The 23,774-nt window shown below is 39.5% G+C and overlaps 3 protein-coding genes across 3 annotated transcripts in view; 1 reads left to right on the forward strand and 2 right to left on the reverse strand.

Annotated features, from left to right (window-relative positions):
* LOC100486268 (sulfotransferase 2B1) overlaps positions 1–23,774 on the reverse strand; it is a 77,154-nt gene that overhangs the window by 49,733 nt on the left and 3,647 nt on the right. The window lies entirely within an intron of this gene.
* dpep1 (dipeptidase 1) lies at positions 346–22,392 on the forward strand. Its single transcript, XM_002933661.4, has 10 exons — positions 346–707; positions 12,662–12,788; positions 12,907–13,036; positions 14,007–14,157; positions 14,985–15,054; positions 18,085–18,261; positions 19,558–19,642; positions 20,316–20,391; positions 20,975–21,110; positions 21,743–22,392. Exons 1-10 carry the CDS (start codon positions 604–606, stop codon positions 21,914–21,916), a joined length of 1,230 nt encoding a protein of 409 aa, XP_002933707.3. The 5' UTR covers positions 346–603; the 3' UTR covers positions 21,917–22,392.
* chmp1a (charged multivesicular body protein 1A) overlaps positions 3,864–23,774 on the reverse strand; it is a gene marked incomplete in the record, with an annotated part of 44,877 nt that continues 24,966 nt past the window's right edge. The window contains 2 exon segments of the mRNA NM_001142136.1: positions 3,864–3,893; positions 14,593–14,605.

The following is a 23,774-nucleotide window of genomic DNA, read 5'->3' on the forward strand; positions in this document are numbered from 1 at the left end:
ATACAGTATGTACAATTTGTATTTTAGGTCTCCCCAAGCCCTATAATAGGGTAATTATATGCATATACATACTTGTGTGTTCTTCTGAAAAAATATTATATGGTTTCCACAAGTAACCTACAATTTGACCCAGGAAATGCTTCTAAAGTGAGAGAGCACAAAATGCAAAAACTTTGCAAACTGCTTGTGGCATTGTTTCTGTTACCCCTTGGGTTCATGTGTTTTGTTTAGAGGATCACTTGCTTGGGAGCATTGTCTGCTGTGCAAATCCAAGCCCCCATCCCATGCCTTACCCTCCTGCATATGCTCATTCTTGCTGAATTTTGTAACTTAAATCTCATTTATATTAAAGTTTTGAATTTTGCCTAAAAATACTTTAGGGTTACTAACAGGTTGGGATGATCCAGTATATATTAATCTTTATTGGGATATGAAGTTACTGATTAACAAAACAGCCTCACCGGGTCAAAATGGAATTGTACTTCCAGGATCCAGTGCCAGAATTAGCAAGGTGTCTGTGGTTTCTTTCAAAGTTTCTCCTACCAAGTATCCACAGCCGAATTAAAGATAAAGAAGGCCACTGGAGTCTCACTGATTATCAGGATGAAGCAAACATTTTTCTTTCTGCTCTTTTTAATGCTGAGGACAGCAGACAGTAACAGGGAGGAAGCTCTGCGTATCATGGACAGTGTACCTGTAATTGATGGGTAGGTGTCATGCATGGCATCAAGGTAAACACTTTGTTTCATTTAACTGTTTAAAAGAACAACACAAAAATTCATTTCTTTGTCCAATGAAAATGGCAATCACTATGTACCTGGCTGCAATTACAGGTAAAAACTTGAAATATTCCAATGTAGATTGAAAATTGTAGATTGTAAGCTCTTTTGGGCAGGGCTCTCTTCACCTCTTGTATCGGTTATTGGTTGCTTTATATGTTACTCTGTATGTCCAATATATGAAACCCACTTATTGTACAGCACTGCGGAATATGTTGGCGCTTTATAAATAAATGTTATTATTAATAATAATAATAATAATAATGTAGTCTCATCTGTAAGGAGCATCTTTCCTGTCTTATATGGGATATTCTGGGCTTGGGCACAATGAATTTCTTTAAAGATAAAAAGGTAATTGAGTTGTGTGTTAGGGAAATCCCATGTTGCCAAATGGATGCACCATATGTTTATGTAGAACCATAAAGGTTTTTCCCGGTATTGACGGGAATACCATTGCAAGCCTGGTTCCAAAATGACATCATGAATGGTACCTTTCATTACAAGATGAAGTCCCGAAATTAATAATTGTAGGAATATATTGTATATGTCTCTGCATACTGCTGAATGCTTTTCAATTGTTCTAGAAGGGCAAAGATGTTGTGGATGAATGGATTTCAGGTTGTATTGATTTCCTTTGTAAATGCAGGAAAAGTTGATGTATTGTGCTAGCCAGTCAATTGTTAGGGCTCGGGCACACGGGGAGATTTGTCGCGGGCGACTAATCTCCCCGTGTGCCAGAGCCCTTAGAGGGCAACCCTTTTACCCTTTTGAAATAAAAAATAACAAAAGTGGTATTCAGTGGTATCAGGTATATAGTGGTATCAGCTCATGGATTAAATAATGGGGACCTGTAAGGGACAAACAGATAAGGTACAAGATAATGTTGATATCCTTTGAAATCCATCACTTGGTCAGGGTTCACTCTTAGTCAATAACACTGATACAGCTATAAGATTCTTTCAGGCATACAGTGGCTTGCAAAAGTATTTGGCCCCCTTGAACTTTTCCACATTTTGTCACATTACAGCCACAAACATGAATCAATTTTATTGGAATTCCACATGAAAGACCAGTACAAATTGGTGTATACGTGAGAAGTGGAACGAAAATCATACATGATTCCAAACATTTTTTACAAATAAATAACTGTAAAGTGGGGTGTGCGTAATTATTCAGCCCCCTTTGGTCTGAGTGCAGTCAGTTGCCCATAGACATTGCCTGATGAGTGCTAATGACTAAATAGAGTGCAAAACAAAACATATCCATGTGTTAGAATGGCCCAGTCAAAGTCCAGATCTAAATCCAATCGAGAATCTGTGGCAAGATCTGAAAACTGCTGTTCACAAACGCTGTCCATCTAATCTGACTGAGCTGGAGCTGTTTTGCAAAGAAGAATGGGCAAGGATTTCAGTCTCTAGATGTGCAAAGCTGGTAGAGACATACCCTAAAAGCCTGGCAGCTGCAATTGCAGCAAAAGGTGGTTCTACAAAGTATTGACTCAGGGGGCTGAATAATTACGCACACCCCACTTTGCAGTTATTTATTTATAAAAAATGTTTGTAATCATGTATGACTTTCGTTCCACTTATCACGTGTACACCACTTTGTATTGGTCTTTCACGTGGAATTCCAATAAAATTGATTCATGTTTGTGGCTGTAATGTGACAAAATGTGGAAAAGTTCAAGGGGGTCGAATACTTTTGCAAGCCACTGTAATTGTAAGACAATCCTGGACAGAATAAAGGAGGAGAGCAAAAAGACTTCCTTTTCAGATCTTGCCCTAACTGGTCTAAAGGTGGCCACCCTCCACAGACGTTCCCACCCTCCACAGACGCTCTCACCCTCCACAGACGTTCTCCCCCCCCCACAGCCTTCAATGGCGCCCGAGCAAAATCTATGTTCAGGGCTGAATCGGCAGAAGGAGGTAGAAATCCTATTGTTTCTACCTCCATATCTGACGATTCAGCCCTGAACGTCTGTGGAGGGTGGGAACATCTGTGGAGGGTGGCCACCTTTAGACCAGTTAGGGCAAGATCTGAAATGGAAGTCTTTTTGCTCTCCAAAGTACTCCTTTATTCTGTCCAGGATTGTCTTACAATTATGCCTGAAAGAATTTTATAGCTGTATCAGTGTGTGTCAAAAAAAGTTGTGGTTGCGTCAGAATTGGGCGCAGTCACGCCAAAAAAACATACGGGCAATACGGATTTTTCGACATTTTATTAATTTTCTTGTCGCTTCGCAAATTTTATGGTGAAGCGAACCGGGACAGATTCGTTCATCACTAGTGTGAATGACCACTAAGGGCTAGGTTTTCTTTCTACCATGAGTTAGAAGCATGCATTTAAGGAATGCAAACTGCTACAAAGATAGGTATACTTTTGACAGTAACGGGTTTTAGGGTTTTGTCCTTTTGTAATATAGTACAGTAGGGACTGTTTTTCTTAACAATTTGCCCACTTAGTTTTTATTCCTAAATTACACTTTGTATATTGCAAATAATTCCATCTACTATTTAAAAAAGTATGCTTGTAGTGATGAGCGAATTTGTCCTGTTTCGCTTTGCCATAAAATTCACGAAACAACAAGAGAATTCGCAAAACGCATTTGTCACGTGATTTTTTTTTGTCATCCGCACCCATGCAAACATGCCCATTTTTTATGCAATCGCTCCCGATTTGACATGACCGCCACTTTTTTTGGCATGCAACAAATTTTTCTGCAGCAAATTTTCACTGAAGTTTTGCGAAACAATTCGCAAATCAATGCCTGGCGAAAACATTTGTTTATCACTAGTGTGTAGGCCATCATCTCAGTGCATTGTGCCTGATACTGAGCTTTCAGAAAAAGCCAGTACTTCACAAAGGAATTGCTTTTAGATAAGCTATTGCTTCTCCTACTCAGTGTAACTGGAGGACTCGTGGCTGGACTTGGGTGTTTTATTATTGAGTTCTATTCTCATATCTACGACTAGATGGGCCATGGGTGCATTTTTAGCAATACAACTGTCTGGAGCTGTCACATAGCTGAAAGCACCTCGGAAAGTTAAGAATTGACTAGCCGCATGTCAAATTTTCAAAAAAAAATATAGAAAAATCTGTTTGTTCTTTTGTGGATTTCAATGCAGGATTCTGCTGGAGCCACACTATTAACTGATTTCAGTTTTCCAAATTAGGAAATGCGGCGATCAGCCAATCTCCAATTGCCACTTCATATCCCACCACCATGATGTCACGCCCACCCCTTCCTGGAGAAAGAAGCCAGCAAAGGGCCGAGAGGCTTTACAGCTCACATTAAACAGCGCTTCTTTGGGAAGCAATATGATTACTATAATGTCTGCCATACGCTATTTACCAACCCCCCCTTCTTACAGACCAATGGCAACTGGATTCATTTCAGCAGAGTTTTAGTCACAATTCCTATTTTCCAAAACACCCATCTTTCACTAGTAGCCATAAGTCCCAATCCATTAGGGCACAAATGAATCCCAGAATTGTTAAACTTTAAACTGATATACGTTGAAGATTTAACAGTGTCCAAATTTTTGTGTTTATTGTCCATTATTTTGTAGTTAACCCATCTCAGTTAATGCAGCTGTTACATCCTTGTTAAACATCTATAAAACAAGGTTAAGGCAGGATAAACAATGAATGTTCTGGACACATAATGTAACCATTGCTTTTTGGTACCGTTTATACAATCCACAGTGATGTTAACTTTTTTTATAATAAACCTATGTCCTTTTAAGTTTTCACTCCAACCTTAAATTAATCACCCAGATAATTCAAATCACTAACAGTGACTTCTTATAAACTGGTGTGTCCTTCAACGGAATTCATCATCATCATTTATTTATATAGCACCAGGAAATTACACACCACTTCACAATAAATTTAAACGGGAATCTTAAAAAGTTTAACAAACATGGGTATGCAGAGTAACAATAGGATCAGAGGGCCCTGCTCGCAAGAGCTTACAATCTACAGGATTGTATATTATTTGCTATTCTTTATAGTCTTTAATTTCCATCATATAAAACTGTTCAAACTCTGTTCCAGCCAACCCCATTAATATCACATTACCAAATTCTGTTACATTATTCAAATATTCCAAGAGAAGCCAGTCTACAGAAATTAGCACATAGCGATTATCATAAATTTTCCCTTGAGATCTTTATTAATATTTAATAATATCTTTAATAAAGGACCCTAATTAGCTTTACAGTTTTACAGACTGACTTCATAATTTCTCCACAGGATAGCATACTGTATAATGCAGGTGTCTACTGCCCTATATTATATACTGTAGAAAATATGCAGTTCAGTGGTGCTGCCTGTGCTCTACAACTTACTTACCTAGCACTTTACAGTTCATGTAACAATCCATAACAGTCATATTACCAATAACACAATAGTGTATGCATGAAAATTTCAGTCTGTAGAACGAGTTGAATAAAAGTCCATATAAAGTCCACAGCCCATAAGTTACCAGGGACGGCAAAAATCCACTCCTGGTAACTTTAGGAGCCAAAATTCCAATTCCTTCCCCCTCGACTCATGCTGAAGCACCTAAAGGTAAGCACGGGTGTGAGGGGGAGCAGTAAAAGGAAAGGAAAGTCCGCCTCAGGGCGTCAAGAGGTCTAGAAACACCCCTTATCCCAGGATCTTCATACTTATAACTGATATTAAAGATTAAAAATGTCCAGATTTTTGTCAAATAATACTACAACTTCACTACAAAATATATCTTTTGTTCATTAATCCTAAAGCCTTAATGGCTCCCTCAGTTGTTCAATTTTCTCTCTGTTTTTGTTTCAAACTGAGAAGGAAGGGGGCAGAGAGCTGCTGCAATCCTGTTGAGATAAAAAGAGACAACTTTTACAATATTTAGCTGTTCTCTTACTAAATTTGTAAAGTTGTACAATTCTCAACATTGCTTCTGTTACTGTATTTTTTCTACATTTCACTGCCTTCCTATCATCTGACCTAGATCTTCTCCGTATGTTTAGCCAATTGCTCTTCCCTATATGGGTTTTATTATTTTTCTTTATTAGTAGGGATGGAGTGACATTGTCCTGTACATTACAGGTTGCCACATTTTCTGGCTGTGTTCATTTCAACCTCACCTTTTGTTTTAGGTTTTTCCAGATTTTGAACAAATTAGCAGTGGGAATCCCATACATTTAGGGTTTGGTGCTCAACTTTGAAACAAATCTAAAAATAACTGCCTGCAACTAATTTTTAACCTTTTTGTTTTCCCCTGTACATTCTGCACAGTGTTTCAACTTTATTTAACAATGCAGATTTTAAATGTGTGGGAGATCTTGCTAGCAAAGTATTCTTTATATGGAACGTTGTCTGGCCTTGCCTATGTCTTATTTACAGTATGTGAGTTTATGGGTACTGATGTTAATGGAGCTGCATCAAAACAATCTTTTCTCTGGGAATATATCAGGCCCAGATTAGCTAATTCTTCTGCAGCAGAGGAACTTCTGTGCTCTGTTCTGCTGCTTCTGTATTTCTTGTAAATTCCTGATACCTGTAGTACCTGCACATTGAGTGACTTGTGTTCTAGTCACAAATGGTCTTGAATACTTCTTCTTAGGCTAATGTTTCATGGAGCGATTTTGTTGCCCACAATAGATCTCTGGCAACTAATCTCTCTGAAATGCCTTTCCACCAGCAACAGACTTACGCATTGATTTGGTTTTCTGAAGTCGAATTGTATTTATAGTTTATGTATGTGAGTGTATAGATTGGTAGGTGTGGGTTAGGTGTGCTGGGTTTACTTGGATGGGTTGAACTTGATGGACACTGGTCTTTTTTCAACCCTATGTATGTAACTATGTGTGACGTTTCCTCCTGCAGGCAACTTTGTGCAACTTCGGAAAACTAAAGCGGGCAACTAATCTCTCAGTAGTACATTAGCCTAAGAGATTTTCTGGCTCTAACAAATGCAGGATTTACTTCTGTTTCTCAACTGCCTCCCTTTGGCCTGTTTTTTTCATGAGCAAAAACAACCAATCCACTAGAACTGCAGCTTTCTGCACTGATTTTGAAGACAAAGCCAAATTCAGCAACTGATGATCAGGGTTAATCACCCGAGTAGATCATTGATACTTGAGCAACGAGGGTCCAGAACAAGCCCATGTGGGAAAGGTGCTTGTTTGATCATCTACCACTCTAACTTTGTTTTTCAACCAAAAGAACATTAGTGCTAAATTTTAACAGTATATTTTCCCTGTACAAGCCATTACAATACTGGTAGTACCATACAAACTTGCACTCTAAATTCTATAATTTATTTATTTATTATTATTGCACTTCACAGCCCCAAAAAGGTTAATTCTGCCAACTATGCCAAATGTAATAAGGAAGGTAGGAAACTTTACTAATATTATTCATTTTAATTAAATAATATTAATAAAAGATTTGCAGGATCAATAATTAAGCATTCTGATGTACTGCTAGTGAGCAATAACTTACACATAAACAAGTAATAGTAAAATTAAAAAGAGTTACTCATCTTCATATGATTATAGTTACAATGAAGCTAGTTCTGCATCAATTCAGCACAATCAGGGAGCCCCACAAACTTTGGCTCATGACACAAGGTGGAGGGGCTGACTTGTGCAATAGTGTGTGTCAACTATTGTTAATGTATTAACTTTATACCAGGCCCAAATAAGTAATATATTGAGTATATTGTTTTTCTTCTGTTTGCTTATTCTTAAGGATATTTTCTGGGTTACAATACCTGTACAATATAGTAAATAATTATAAAATGATTTATAGAAAAAGCCCTATGCTACACAGATTCGGAACTAATACTATGTGGGACTTCTGATGCCTTAAAAACATTGCTCCGGAGGCGCTCTCCGCCTTTGAATGGGGATGGGGTTGTAAACGGGATTTTTTAAACAAAACAAACTATGGTTTTAATAAGCAGTTATTTCAAACCAGGGTACCTATAGTGGATAATGGAAAGTTGATCTGTGTGTGATGCCAAGCTGCTGAACACCAGCCCATGCAGTCCTAAATCTGACATAAAAGATTAAGCCTGCCTGATCAACATTTTTGGCCAGATATCGGTCAGGGAGGCCTGTCCAAGGGCCTCATACATGGACAGATAAGCTACCGAATCATTCTGAAGGAGCTTAAATCTGCCCATGGCCACCTTTATGTACAATTCTGCAGCTCTGCTCACATAAAGGTCTTCCAACCTAATCTTCTTATCCTTTCACTGACTGACCACTGGCTACCTGAAGTTATATTTAATTACAGAGGTGAGTAGTATGTTTTCTGCATATTTTTGCCTCATATATAGAGAGTTTTCTGCAAATGTTATCCTATAGACAAAGGCCCTGCTGAGAGTTTTACTGAAAAAAGGTATGGCAATTAAGCACAGAAATAATATATAATAATTGTCTTATTGACACTTTTAATCCATGTATATACTGTCCCTTTACATGTATGGTGGATATCACTCTTCTTTTGATATATATATAATTAATAAACGTTACGTTTGACTACATGGTCTTCCCATCTCCTTGGTCTCTACCTTAACTCTTTAATTACCTAACAGCCTATGAAATTACTTTTGTGAGTGGTAAGGCTTATGTTCTGTTTGTGCTCCATTTGCTAGTATAAGCTGTTTGAGAGCACAGACAAACGAGAACAGTGTTAACTAAGCAGGCCAAAGCACTCTACCCCTGTTCAGTTTGCAGCCCAGATTATATGGTTCTTTTAGGTTAATGTATCTCTAAATCCTACCTAATACAATAGCCCTCCCATTTATATTGTGAACATTCTTTCTGAGAAACTCACCCTGTCGTTCCTTTACAGTTAACAGCCTTTTCTTATCTGTGCCAATAAATTTGCCATGTCTTTCCCTGACCCCATCACAGATGTTCACAGATGTTCCCACCCTCCACAGATGTTCAGGGCTGAATCGTCAGATATGGAGGTAGAAACAATAGGAATTCTACCTCCTTCTGCCAATTCAACCCTGAACATAAATTTTGCAAAAATCTTTTAACCTGGCCGATCGGCGGGTCGACCGATATCTGCAGCCTTTTGCGATATTAGTCGGCTCGTCGAGCCGCAATACACGCACCAAATATCGTATGAAACGAGGTTTCATACAATATCATCGGTGCGTGTATGGCCAGCTTTATTCTAGACATTTTCTATTACTGAAAAGTCAAGCAGCTTGGGAGGAGAGAGAGGTAGAGCAATCGAGGTTTCGTACAATATCATCAGTGCATGTATGACCAACTTTACACTAGACATTAGGGTTGATTCACTTGTGCGATAAAACGAGCGCTATTTATAGCATGCGCTAAAAAATGCATCTCATTTTTTGCGTCTTAACGCACGATTCACTAAAAGTAGATTTGCGTTAATTTAGACGTGATGCTGTTATTTAAGTCGCAAAGACTATTTTCGACCGGTATTCGCCGCAACGCACGCTAATTAACGCAGCTCACTACTTGTCGTGCACGCTAATTATAGTGCTCACGCCATATTAGCCATACATACCATTACGTTCGTAAAACTACTTTTTTTTAAAATTACCATTTCCCTGCAAACTGGAGGCTACATCACTCTAGGGCCAACACATACTTGAATAAATAACACTGCAAAGTCCATATTGTGTTGCCAAAAGCTCATTAACTGTACTTTTCTATAATTACTGCCTGCCCCAAGTAGGTGTTAATTGTCGCACAGACTAATGCGATATTTAGCGCGTCTAAGTGTTTGTGAATCATGCGTTAGTATTATTTCTGGGCGAGCATTAACGCAATGCGGTAAAATTAACACGTGCGTTTGCACGCTATTTAACGCACGCGATATGCAACTTAACACATGCGATAATACTTTAGCAAATGGTGTTTTTTTGCGTCAATTTTTACGCAAAAAAGCATGTGATATGCATTATCGCACTTTAGTGAATCAACCCTATTTTCTATTACTGAAAAGTCACGCAGCGTGGGAGGAGAGAGAAGCAGAGCAAAGAGAAATGGATACAGATGGGCAAAACAAAAAATGAAGGGTAGGAAAACTGCACAAAATGGAAAGGTAACATGAGCTGGAAGTGAAAAAGAAAATAATGTGTGGAATATAAAAGGAAAAAAAATAAAGAAAAAGTAAACAAGTAAAAAGCATATTTTCACACTTTGCATCTTGTTGCTTTTTTTTTTTTTTTTTAAAAAAGACTGACTGAAACTGAATTATTGCACAGCCCAATTTCAGTGCCAGTGTGACCTGATTCACCTACAGTAAATATTATCTTAACTGAGTAATGTTTACAGGGTAACCCTTTTGAAATAAAAAATAACAAAAGTGGTATAAAGGTGATACCTTTATTGGCTAACTAAGATAACCATAGCAAGCTTTCAGAACATTTTAGTTCCTTTTTCAAGCTGATTACAATGAAGCTGTCTGAGTAATAAATCACCCAATCTTTTTACAACAGAAAAGTGGTTTGTAAAGTGTCTGATACTAGATATCCACAATCTCCTTGTACATAGGGAAATTTCATCCTACAGTTATACAGCACTACTTTTACCGTGAGGTGCAGAAACAGATCCAGGGAATCTTTTTCCCTGACTTGAGCTGGTCATGCAAAAAGTGAGTAAATAAGAAGCAGATATATGACACTCTGACCATTTTTATTAACAAAAAAGTCTTCCCAGACCTCATGTATCGTGGGTGATAGATATATATGCAATATACCACACACAATGTTTTCCCCAAGATAACAGTTACACAATATTTATGGATCCAATAAATATTATGAGCCTTGACAAAGCTTCATGTTTTGAAGTGAGACACCGATTGTTTGAAGGCTGGTGTTGGACTAGGATCAAGGGCCAAATGAGCCAGGGTATTTACTATCTTTAGGCAAGATTGAGCATGATTGTGCCTGTGTAGGTCGCTTTGGCTGCAGCATGATGGGGAGATTGCTCCAATACATAAAATATCAAAATGCAGTATATATCTAAGAGCATCTTTTGGGCAGGGCTCTCTTCACCTCTTGTATCGGTTATTGATTGCTTTGTATGTTACTCTGTATGTCCAATGTATGAAACCCACTTATTGTACAGCGCTGCAGAATATGTTGGCGCTATATAAATAAATGTTTTGGTTTTTTTTGCTCTACTTTTGCTAAACCTGTTGTATGTTGTGCAGAGGCAACACTAATGGTATTGGTGTTTAAGGTATTGGGTTTAGACCTATTATTAAGTAGGTGTGGGATCCACTAACAATTTATATAACATAGCTGCTCGGATTCAGTTGGGTGGTTTGGCCATTGATCTGACATGTTTGAAAAAAACAATCTGTTAATGTCAGCCAGTGCATCGGCAGATGAGGACAGAAGAGGAGTCATGGCTTCTTCCCATGTTGCTGGGCAGAATGAACAAAGGGTGTCCTTACACATTGTATTCTTCCAGACATATAGCCATTTGAAATATTTGTCCCCTGCAAATAAAGGTCAAGAAACCCGGTAAGAATAAACAGGTGCTTTGTAGATCTTTACCCATGTGCTAAGTGTAGTGTGTTCTTGCATGGGAATGGGTTAATGTTGGACACTAGTCCAACAAATACAGTATCTTCAGCTGTAGTCAGGTGCAAGGTGTGTTGGTACCTCTCTTCACTGTCTACACTGGCAGTGGGTTTATATTTTATTATCCTACCTAATCTAACATAGGTGCTCATTTACTAAAAATGTGTAACTTTACTCCATGCATTAACCTACATCCACCAATCAGATTTTCACTTACCAATAACAATATATAAAATCTAATTGCTGACTTGTTGCTATGGGTTACTAGAAGGGTCAGTTTTGCCTGTTCTTAGTAATGTGCCACATAGTGTGGATCCATACATTTTTTGACTATATTGTTTGGCAATGGTGGCCCTGTCCCTGTCTACTAGGGAAAGTTTCAGAGCACTAACAATCCCATGGCTCATGGATAGACAATTCATCACTTGCCAATAAATAGGCTACCAGTTTAGTGTGTATTAATGGCTCTTATAACATATTAATTAATCTTCTTGCTGCCATGTGTCATTCTTGCTCTTCTAAATATTGTCTCCATCAACCTTTCCACTATATACCCAACCTTAGCACATGAGATGTGATAAAAAAAAAATAGTTAATAAAAAAAGGTTTAAACTAAACACAAGGAATTCTGGCAAATAATCTCAAAATTACATTTACATGGGTTTACCCAATAAGCTAAAGTTCACCCACTGGGTTTATAAATCAGAAGCCAGGGTAATAGCTAATCAGATTCCCAGACTACAGACCCGTTTCACCCTTTTTGGGGCTTATCAGTACAGGGCAGGGTTTCTGGTCAGCTTAGGTAGAGCCAGGGGTGTGGATCCACAGACAAATCAAAAAGTTTGAGGAGACCACCTCATACATATGCAAATAAACACAAGGTATTCTGGGAACTAATCCCAAAGAGCTCCAAGAAAATCCCATTTACATAGGTTTATCCTATAGGCTGAAGCTCACCCATTGGGTTTTTAAAGCAGAAGCCAGGATAATAGCTGATCAAATTCCCAACTACAGACCAGTTTCACTCTTCTTGGGGCTCATCAGTGTAGTGCAGGGTTTTTAACTACACTTCTTCTTATAACATGTAAAGAAACACATAAGATACCATTTGCCCTTGATTAATCTTCATCTTAGTTAAGCAGAGCTGAACAGCAACTGCTTAACATAATGTAATAATGTTATTATTGTTTGTATTAACATACCTTGAGTTACTATTGTTTTGCAACTCTGCAGTCTGGAGAAATGCCTTTGTGGTTTATTCTTAAACCTGTGTTATATAGTATAGCAGTCATCAATCAATGTTTCCTTTCCACAGACACAATGATCTACCCTGGCAGCTTCTGAGCATGTTTAATAACCAGTTGACTAAAGTGGACCTTCGTACCTTGAATAACACTCACACCAACATACCCAAACTGCGTGAGGGGAGGGTTGGAGGACAGGTAAATTCTAAAAAAGAACAAGGGAAGATAATAGATATGGTAGGGTCAGTGCAGACTTCCAAACTACTGAACTACTAAGTAAAATATATTTGTATGATATAATTTATTTGTTGTGCAGTTTTGGGCAGCATATGTCCCCTGTGAAACCCAAGGAAAGGATGCAGTGACGAGGACACTGGAACAGATTGATGTCATTCAGCGAATGTGTAAAGCGTATCCTGACTTTTTGCTAGCTGAAAGTGTTGCAGGTAAGGGGACATAGGTCAAAACAAATACAGTTCAGAGGCATGGAAGGACAGAAATCTATCAGGCTAGATAGGAACCCAATGGTCATAGCTTAGAGCATATCAAATGTGTCTATAGCTAGTTTTTTGCTTTATCCCCTATGTAGGTGTAAGGTTTACTTGAATCGAGTGTGGAATCAGGCAGCCTACACCAAGCCGACAATACCTAAAAGCGAGACAGGTCAAGTATGTAGGAAAAAGAGGCTGGAGAGTCCAGGCAATGTACCAAGGGTCAGGCAGGCCTCAGTCAGACAGTTCCGGGTCAAGGCAGGCAGCACAGGAACAAAAAAAGAAAGTTCCCACAGGCGTATGTGCATGTAACTGCAAAAGCATTGATCTTGGCAACCATGCACATGGGGGCAAGAGCCAGCGCGTTGAGTTGCCTTACAGTGGGCCCAGTCTTGTCATTCTGTGCTTTTATATAGGAAAGCACAGGAATGCAGAGAGAAATTCAACATACAGGTCTAAAGAATAATAGGTTATATATATATATATATATATAGAAGTCCAAGAATTTGGTGCACACCAGGATATTTTTTCAAAAATTAAAACGTTACTTTTATTTAAACATGCTGTTAAAACAGGCCAACGTTTCGGTCTCCTCCTAAGACCATTATCAAGACCCCTTGATAAGACCATTGATAATGGTCTTAGGAGGAGACCGAAACGTTGGCCTGTTTTAACAGCATGTTTAAATAAAAGTAACGTTTTAATTTTTGAAAAAATATCCTGGTGTGCACCAAATTCTTGGACTTCTGGATAATTAGACACATGGAGGTAGCACCCAGGTGATTTATATTACGGGTTTGGTGTGCTGAAAATTTTGTGGACTGTATATATATATATATATATATATTAAATATAAAGATGTATATTAAAACAGTATGCATTGTAAAGCAGTAATCATTTTATGCTTCCTATGTTTTCTGCTTAGATATAAATAAATCCTTCCAGGACAATAAAATAGCATGTCTGATTGGAGTGGAGGGCGGACACTCCATAGACAGCAGCCTTGGGACACTGCGCACCTTCTACAAATTGGGAGTACGATATATGACACTTACACACAGTTGTAACACGCCATGGTAAGAGCACTGTTCCCAGGCATCATGTTTTGCTAATCCTTCAATAACCATTTATAGACCTCTGTTTAAACCTGAAAAGATAATGTCATACTATATATTTAATGTATTACAGTTCACATCTTTTCAAGTCACATTAAAGGAAAACTATACCCCCAGAATGAATACTTAACCAACAGATAGTTTATATTATGTTAAGTGACTTAATCTTAATCTTGCCAAACTGGAATGAAAAAAAAAATATATATAGTGTAGTAAATATTGCCCTTTTGCATCCTTTCCCTTGAGCCACCATTTAGTGATGGGCTGTGTGCTCCACCAGAGATCACATAACCAGAAATAATGCAAGGGGCCTAGCATGTATGTGTGCCTTGGCTTGTTTGTGTGCCCTGTGAATCCCATGATACCAGGAGGCAGCAATTTTCTATTTAGGATTACCAAATAGCACATACTAGTAAAAAACTATATTTTTATGAAAATATTATATATTTCATTTAATTTAAAACTCTTTCATTTTTTGGTGTTACTGTTCCTTTAAGGTTCCCAGAACTTTTTTACTCGCCTGTGCTACATTTGGATTCTTCACATTATAATGTATATGATTTTTGTTATTTTTCTGGAAAAAATGGTTAGCTTTCTCAGATCTATCACTAGGGGACTAGTATATTAATGGTAATTGAAGTGGTTTTACTTCTTATTTCTTAACCTTATGGTTAAATATTTTATAAAAGCTAATTTTATGTCTGAAACACTGAGTAGAGCCCTGAATCTGAGTCCTATGAAGGGTACACTGATATGTATAATTAAACTGCTCTCCTATTGCCTCTTAGGGTGGATAACTGGCTTGTTGATAAAGGAGACGAACCAGCAAAAAGTAATGGATTGTCTGATTTTGGAAAGGTAAGAATAAGTTCATGTTCTGATATATTAAACATACTAACACATTTTAGCCTTGATTTTCTGAGTTAGGGAATGTTTAGTAATGATGGCCCCACTTCTCCTCTTCTTGTCCATTTAAACATTTTTACTGAAAGTCCCTCACCACTCATTGCCAATATTTAAGGGCTCATTTATGAACTAATTTGCCACATTTTTCATTACACAATAATGTCCACAATAGTTGCACCTATTGACACCTATACTGGCACTCTGCACCACTGTGTCCATACTGCCCCCCCCTGCTGAACTGCATGTAAATGCACCTTTTGACACTTAGGAACCCTGGAGCTACCACCACCTTTAAGCTGGTGGCAATTCCTTCTGTGGGCTGCATGAATAGAGCAGCAGACTTGCACCCGAAAATGAAGCAACCCCTACTCTGGAAAATGTGGATGCATTTATGCTAGCTTCATCAAAACACACACCCACAATTGCATTAGTGTTTCTCAATGCTTGACCGCAATGGCGATGGAATAATGAGGTAAAAAAACAGGCCCAGACTGGCAATCTGTGGATTCTGGCAAAATCCAGACAGGCTGCTGTAAGATGCCCTAGACCAGGGGTCGGGAACCTTTTTGGCAGAGAGAGCCATAAACACCACATATTTTAAAATGTAATTCCGTGAGAGCCATACAATATGTTTGGCCGTGGATGCTGCGGGGCAAGGTAGGGTGGGTGCCAAGGATGCCGGATGCGAATGCGATGCAGAGGAGGGCGTGGCCTGCGGTCGGCGGATAGAAGATGTGTTCTAAGGCTTAGAACACGTCTTCTATCCGCCGACCGCAGGCCACGCCCCCTGTTATTTTTTTTTATTAAAGACAGTGAGCCAGATGCAGCCATCAAAAGAGCCACATCTGGCTCCCGAGCCATAGGTTCCCTACTCCTGCCCTAGACCAGTGCTGTTCAACTTCTACGGTGCCGAGGGCCGGAATTTCTCTAGCATACATGGTGGAGGGCCGCTAATGGAAGCCAGTTTTGACCACTCCCCTTTTTGAAACCACACCCACTTCAAACCACACCTATTTTATCACAATGGTGGTAGCACAGCAAAATCCCAAATGATTGGTCCTTACTGTGGGGATATCAACCATCATTCATATGTGAAAGAATTATGTCATATTAAGATATACCCTTAAATTCCATATGCCTCCTCCTCCCCTGTGGATAGCAGAGCAACCCCCAGTACATAATTACACACCTTAGGGACCATTTAATGGCTATTTCCAACTGCTAACAAACTCCCATAACAAACCCCTGCCAGGTTCACCTCCCACAAGCAGCATAGGGCAAGCAGAGTATGGCACACACAGGCAGCACTCTGCCTGTCCTATGCTGTCTGTGTGTGCCATACTCTGCCTGTCCTACCCTGCCTGTGTGTGCCATACTCTGCCTTCCCTATGCTGCCTCTGTGTGCCATACTCTGCCTGCCCTACCCTGCCTGTGTGTGCCATACTCTGCCTGCCCTACCCTGACTGTGTGTGCCATACTCTGCCTTCCCTATGCTGCCTCTGTGTGCCATACTCTGCCTGCCCTACCCTGCCTGTGTGTGCCATACTCTGCCTGCCCTACCCTGACTGTGTGTGCCATACTCTGCCTTCCCTATGCTGCCTCTGTGTGCCATACTCTGCCTGCCCTACCCTGCCTGTGTGTGCCATACTCTGCCTGCCCTACCCTGCCTGTGTGTGCCATACTCTGCCTTCCCTATGCTGCCTCTGTGTGCCATACTCTGCCTGCCCTACCCTTCCTGTGTGTGCCATACTCTGCCTGCCCTACCCTTCCTGTGTGTGCCATACCCTCCCTGACCTATGCTGCCTGTGTGTGCCATACTCTACCTGCCCTATGCTGGCTGTATGTGCCATACTCTGCCTACAGTACCTATGTCTGAGGTGTGAAGAAGTGAACAATGGGAGTGATTACAGTCTGAGCCTGAGGTGTGAACACTGCAGGGGGTGAACAATTCAGGTATTAAAAGGCCTGCGGGCCTCCAGTTGGACAGCACTGCCCTAGACCATATATGTCAAACACAAGGCCCGGGGGCCAAATCCAGCCCACCTGGCTGTTTTATGTGGCCCTTGGTGAGTGTATCTGACCATCCAGACTGATCAATTTCCATTTTCCTCACGTAGTAACTAAGACTAAGGGGTATATTTATCATGTTATGTGGAGTGAAGCATTACCAGTAATGTTGCCCAAGGCATCCAATCAGTAATCAGATTTCAACAGTAGCAAAGCATCTATTGGCTGCTATGAGCAACATCACCGGTAATATCTTACTCCACTTTTTACACATTGTGATAAATATACCCCTTAGTATCTTACTAAGTATATTAATAAAAAATTTGGCCCGCGACTTAGCCTGTGTTTTAGATTTCGGCCCCCTTATGTGATTGAGTTTGACACCCTTGCCCTAGACAGTGACTATTTATTGGGCTGGTGGCAGGGCTTTTTGGGCCTCTGTGTACTTCAAATGCCAGGGCCTATTTAGAATCCTAATCAAGACCTGGAAAAACTTCCATTAAGGGTAAGAAGTGTGGCGAAATGCATCTGAAACTGCACTTTTCACTCTGCACTTGTATTCGTAAATGACTCTTTTGTCTATTGTAAAAATTAATGGAATTGTAACAAATGTCATTAGTATTAGCATTTGTGGGCTTTGCATCTGTGTTCAGCATTATTGTCAGTGGCTGGTAAAAAAAACATATCCCTTTCATAAAAGATCTGTCATTTATGGTGATGTTGCTTTAAACCTCAGCTGCTGAACAGTAGAGCATGGTTACCAGGGCTGTATTTAGATCTGGTGCCACCCTAGTCACCTGACATAAATACATCCCTATGTCATGCATAGCAAAGCAAAGCAAGCAAATCTCCTTGTGTGTCATTGCCCTAAAGTTCAAGGCTAATCCTTAGTGGCCTACAAAAATGCCCTCTCTTCCTTTAGCAGACCACTTTAAACTTGCTGTCATTTCCCTTACAAGTCTCTTATACCAACAGAGTGTCATCTGGGAAATGAACCGCCTAGGGATGATTTTGGATTTGGCTCATGTGTCTAAGAAAACAATGATGGATGCACTTCAGTTTTCCAAGGCACCCCTCATCTTTAGCCATTCATCTGCTTTTAGCCTTTGCAATCATTACCGAAATGTGCCAGATGATGTTCTGAGACTTGTGGTGAGTGGAAAATAGTACCTTAATTCCCTCTCTAAACAGACTACAAAGATGTCTAGGATACAGGTGCTATATATTTTTGAACACTGCACAGCATTCATTTCAAAGGTAAAGGGGGTATGGCTGTTTCCGGTGCATTAATTATGTCATCTGTATATAACCAGACTGCACCGAGAATCGATATAATCTTAATTAAAGGGAAAAGAAAGCCCTCTCCCCCTGTATCATGTATGTAGGTTTTGGAAGAATACTTGATGTGATCGGGAAGGAAGAAGGGGAAGAGGGTGTTGGGGGTACATTCAGTATTTTCCCAAATCCTAAAATTGTGGCTTTGGTGTATCCCAAGACAGATGGTGTGGTGCAAGTAGCTGTAAAATAATTAATGCTGTATGATGGGATATAATGTGCAGGCACTGTTAACTTGGCTTCCTTCCACTGTGTAATGATCTCATAATTTAAGACCCGACAGAAGTAAGCAAACCAATTTTGCTTTTCTTACATACTGTATCCTGCATACTGTATATATTTATTATAAACCTTATAAACAATATAAGGTTTACTGCTATAGTACTAAATCTATTGGAGAAAATGGAGATTTGTTTCCAGGAAAAATACAGACATATTCTATTAGGGTTTTTTTTTAATAAATAAATAAATAAAATGAAAGTAAAATATTGGTACCGTAGACATTGCACTTCCTGCTATGAAGGCACAACGTAATTCAGGGGTCTCAAACTCGCGGCCCGCGGGCCATTTGCGGCCCTCGGTACAGTATTTTGTGGCCCGCACCAACGCCTTCTCAAAAGCAATGAATGGATCGCGATTTTTATTGCGATTCAATGGATAATGCAAGGCACGGTGGGCGGGAGCTGCTGATTGCCGAAATGACGTTATGCCATCATAACAGTTATTATGGGAAGACGTTCTGTGTGCACAATTAGCTGCTAAGGAGCTAATTGTGCACACAGAACGTCTTCCCATAATAACTGTTATGATGACATAACGTCATTTCCGCAATCAGCAGCTCCCGACCGCCGTGCCTTGCATTATCCCTTGAAAGCCAATTTTTTGTGAAATCCCATATGCGGCCCAGCCTCATCCTGACTTTGCCTCCTGCGGCCCCCAGGTAAATTGAGTTTGAGCCCCCTGACGTAATTTATACTTTGAAGTATACACATTATGCATTATCAAAAATGCTTTTTTCACAGTTGATAAATCCAACTATATGAATGTGAACAGATATATTTTTGATTAATATTTTAACTGTTTAATTAATACTTCTCTTTACCCAACCCACAGAAAGATAAGGGAGGGCTGGTTATGGTGAACTTCTACAATGATTTTGTGACCTGCAGTCAGCAAGCCAATATATCAAGTGTGGCAGGTGAGTATGAGACTGATGGACAAGGGCTGCCAAGGGAGAGCATATACAGTATTATGGGCATATATTTAATATTATAGTGTGTAAGTCAAAAGCAGTGCTGATGTAACATCCAACCAGGTCTTTGCTTTTGCTTTCTAACTTGTAGGTGACCGTCAAATTCTAATTGCTGATTGGTTGCTATGGGCAGCAACACCAGTGATGTTGGCTTACAAACTCATAAATATACCTCTTAGGGGCACATTTACTAATCCTCGAATCCGAATCCCGAATGGGAAAAAATCGGATTGGAAACGAAAATTTTGCGTTTTTCGTCGCCATCATGATAGTTTCGTATTTTGCGTGACTTTTTTGCGACGGCGACGGAAAAGTCGTGGAAAATATATGATAAAGTCGTAACGGTGATGAAAAAGTTGCGCAAAATACTAAAAAAACGCTACAGCGACGAAAAAATCCCAAAAATACCGATCATTGCGAAAAAAAACGCATTTGGACACTTTCGGACGTTCGTGGATTAGTAAATGTGCCCCTTAGTGTAGGATATCTTTTCTGTATTTATAGTAATAGCAACACTCATGCAATACAACATTTACTGAACGCCTTACATGGGTATTGAACAAAAAACCATTTGAACATGAATATTTGAACATTTATATTTCTACATTTATCTCTTTAGATCACTTTGATCACATTAAAAAAGTTGCCGGATTCGAGCATGTTGGATTTGGTGGTGATTATGATGGAGTGCCCAGGTAACTCATTGCCCAGCACCTCTTAGGACCCTCTTACCTCCAGCTATATATGAATATGTTCCAATCACATGGCAGGCTCAGCTTATAGAAGTTTTCAGATTTTATGACTAATATCTGAATAAACCAATCAAATATTAATTGGACAAACTGCCTTTCTTTACTTCCTGCTGTTCTGATAGTTTGGGCTGTCAGTCCTGTATGTGTATGGCCAATCACACAGTTCCCATCAAAATACACAGAGGATTGGCCAGTGTATAACCATATTAAATCTGCATTATCGTTACTCACACTCATCAGATCCCAAACTGCTGATATCGGTCGACTCGCCGATCGGGCAGGTTAAAAGATTTTGATCAGGCGCCATAGAAGGCGCCTGACCAAACCCTGCCTTCAGCGCTGAATCGGCAGAAGGAGGTAGAAAGATCGCAAATCGCCACCTTAAAAGGGAAGCAATCTGTTTGAATTCTGTATGTGTTTATTTAGAGGGGAAAGATATCCATCTCCTCTTCTTGAGCAAACAATTTGACAGGCTACAATATTGTGACTTAACAAGGCATTTCACAGGCAATCTTGCTACTCACAGGGTCCCAGATGGTTTACAAGATGTTTCTAAGTACCCAGACCTGGTGGCTGAACTCCTGAAAAGAGGATGGAGTGAAGCAGAACTCAAGGCAGCGCTAGCCAATAACTTACTGCGTGTGTTCGAGGGTGTTGAAAGGGTACGTTTCACTGAGAAAAGGAGGATGCCATACTCACTACACTGATCTAGAGTAACTCAAGGGGGCCCATTTACTTACTCACGAACGGGCCGAATGCGTCCGATTGCGTTTTTTTCGTAATGATCGGTATTTTGCGATTTTTTCGGAAAATTATCACGACTTTTTCGTTACCAATACGATTTTTGCGGAAAAACGCGAGTTTTTCGTAGCCATTCTAAAGTTGCGATTTTTTCGTAGCGTTAAAACTTGCGCAAAAAGTTGCGATTTTTTCGTAGTGTTAAAACTTGCGCAAAATGTCGCGCCTTTTAAGTTTTAACGCTACAAAAAAAGCGCAACTTTTCGCGCAAGTTTTAACGCTACGTAAAAATCGCAACTTTCGGAATGGCTACGAAAAACTCGCGTTTTTTCGCGCAAATCGTATTGGTAACGAAAAAATTGCGATAATTTCCGAAAAGTCGTAAAGGCGCCGAAAAAATCGCAAAAAATACGAAAAAGTCGCAAAATGTTCGTTTTCCAATCGGAATTTTTCCAATTCGGATTCAAATTCGTGGGTTAGTAAATCAGCCCCTAGGTCTACAGAAAATGAGTATTTCACCCATACTGGCAAATTGAATTTTCTTATTCTTCTACAGGTCCGGTCACAGTTAGCTGCAGAGGTCCCCAACGATGAACCTATTCCATACAAGGAAATAGAGTCTGACTGCCGAACCAGCTATGGTTACGATATTCCAAATCATGCAACTGGGGGACAACTACTGGGGAGAGCCATGCTTCTACTGTGTTTGTTTTACAGTTTAGCCCTGTAAACAAAGAACATGGGCCATTCTGGATCCACTTTGCCCCTCATTGTATAGTTAAAAAGCTCTTTCCTATTAATTAAACTTTAAATTGAAGCCCTTCCATTTACTTTAGATACAGTGATGTGCAGCATTGAAGTGTCCAACCTGAACCTTGACATTTCTCTTTCTAAAACAGGGATGTCAAATCTGCGGCCCTGCCATGCTGAGCAGCAACATCAATCCCCCATCTGACACACTATAGTCTGAACACCCCAGCTCTAGCAGAAAATGATTAGTACAGTAGTTACAGAATTATATAGGGAAAAAAAGCACAATATATAAGATGCACAATAAAGTTTTTTTTTTTTTTTTTTTTAATAAAAATCCTGTGGTATATTTATTAAGAATAAATCTAATGACAGTAACAAGGAAGGACATGTCTCTGTATCTCATCCATGGCTGTGTCCCACTGTGGTTACAATTAAAGGCAAAAAAATGGAAAAGAAAAAATGGTGTTATTTAAATTTTATGTTATCCCATGTTAAATCCTTATTTTTCTTTGGTTCTGGTGTATTACAAACTAGTTAGGCAAGCTTCAAATCATTTATATAAAGTTGTTTGCTTGTCTGAAAAAAAAGGCATTACAGATATGATAGTTTCAGTCACTGTTTATCTGTTCCTCTCTCTGTCTGTGTCTCAAGTGCTAAGATTTTGCTATTTTCTAAAGACTAGAGATCATGTGTATATATAAACTGCATGACATCAGGTCCCCTCCACAGTGTCTGTAGCATTACAATAATGTTCTTATGTACCACTGCTTTTATCCTACAAATATTAACTGAGTTGTATATGCAATAGTAAAGGCTCAGCACTGGCTGGGCAAATTAACCAAAAGGAACATCCCTTTCAAAACGTTTTGGCATACATTAAACTGAAATTAACCTTGCTACCTTTGCCGAAAATACTCACGACCTGTATCAGAAAATCACTTTTTCTTCCAAGGACCACTACAAATGGAATATGGACTCCTCTGTAACATAATGCCCCAAACTGTGTACTGGTTTTTAGGGCACCAGCAAAATTTTGTTTCCATAACTTTGTATATATTGAACTCCATGACAGCTACCTCCCCTTACTTCACCTATTACGCACATGGGGGTATTTATTAACATTCAGATTTTTGTGGTTTATCTTTTTATAAAATCATGACTAAACTCATTTCCACAAATGAAATTAGCAGCGCGGTGGCTTTTGAGGTATGTTTAGGTTCATGATGGCTCATATTGTATGAGCCATCACCTCTTCAGCTCAGCTTCTTGGTTGACTGTTTCACACTGGCATCTAGAATTTGCTGAAAGTTAGTAAACTTTATTCTTTCCTCCACATTTAGGGCAGTAGCGCAGAAGCAGATTAGTCGCCCGCAATAAATCTTCACTAGTGTGGACGACTAATCTCCCAGACATGCCATCCCACTGGCGATTTACATTCTTGCCGGTTGGATGGCATGTTGGCGAGATTAGTCACCCACAAAAGTGAAGATTTATCGTGGGCTAATCTCCCTGTGTGCCACTGCCCTTACAATATTTCTTGTGCCAATGACACACCCCAAAGCATAATGGATCCACCCACTTGTTTATTTAATCAGCTCCCTTTTTGTCAAAACAGACCATTTCAGATAAACTGCATTATCTGAAAAAAACTGCAGCTTTCAGTGGACCAGTGCTGAAGGGAGACGGATAACTGAGCTACTAGTAGCAGCTACTTTTTCACAGCTACTCCAGAAAATACCTTGTCATGTCAACCTTTCGTACTCATGAGCTGCAGTCAAATGTAAAAAGACTTGGAGAGGAACACAAGCATCATAAAAGTTCATGGAGGTGCCAAA

The sequence above is a fragment of the Xenopus tropicalis genome, chromosome 4 (assembly GCF_000004195.4).
Source record: "Xenopus tropicalis strain Nigerian chromosome 4, UCB_Xtro_10.0, whole genome shotgun sequence".
Taxonomy (NCBI): Eukaryota; Metazoa; Chordata; class Amphibia; order Anura; family Pipidae; genus Xenopus; species Xenopus tropicalis.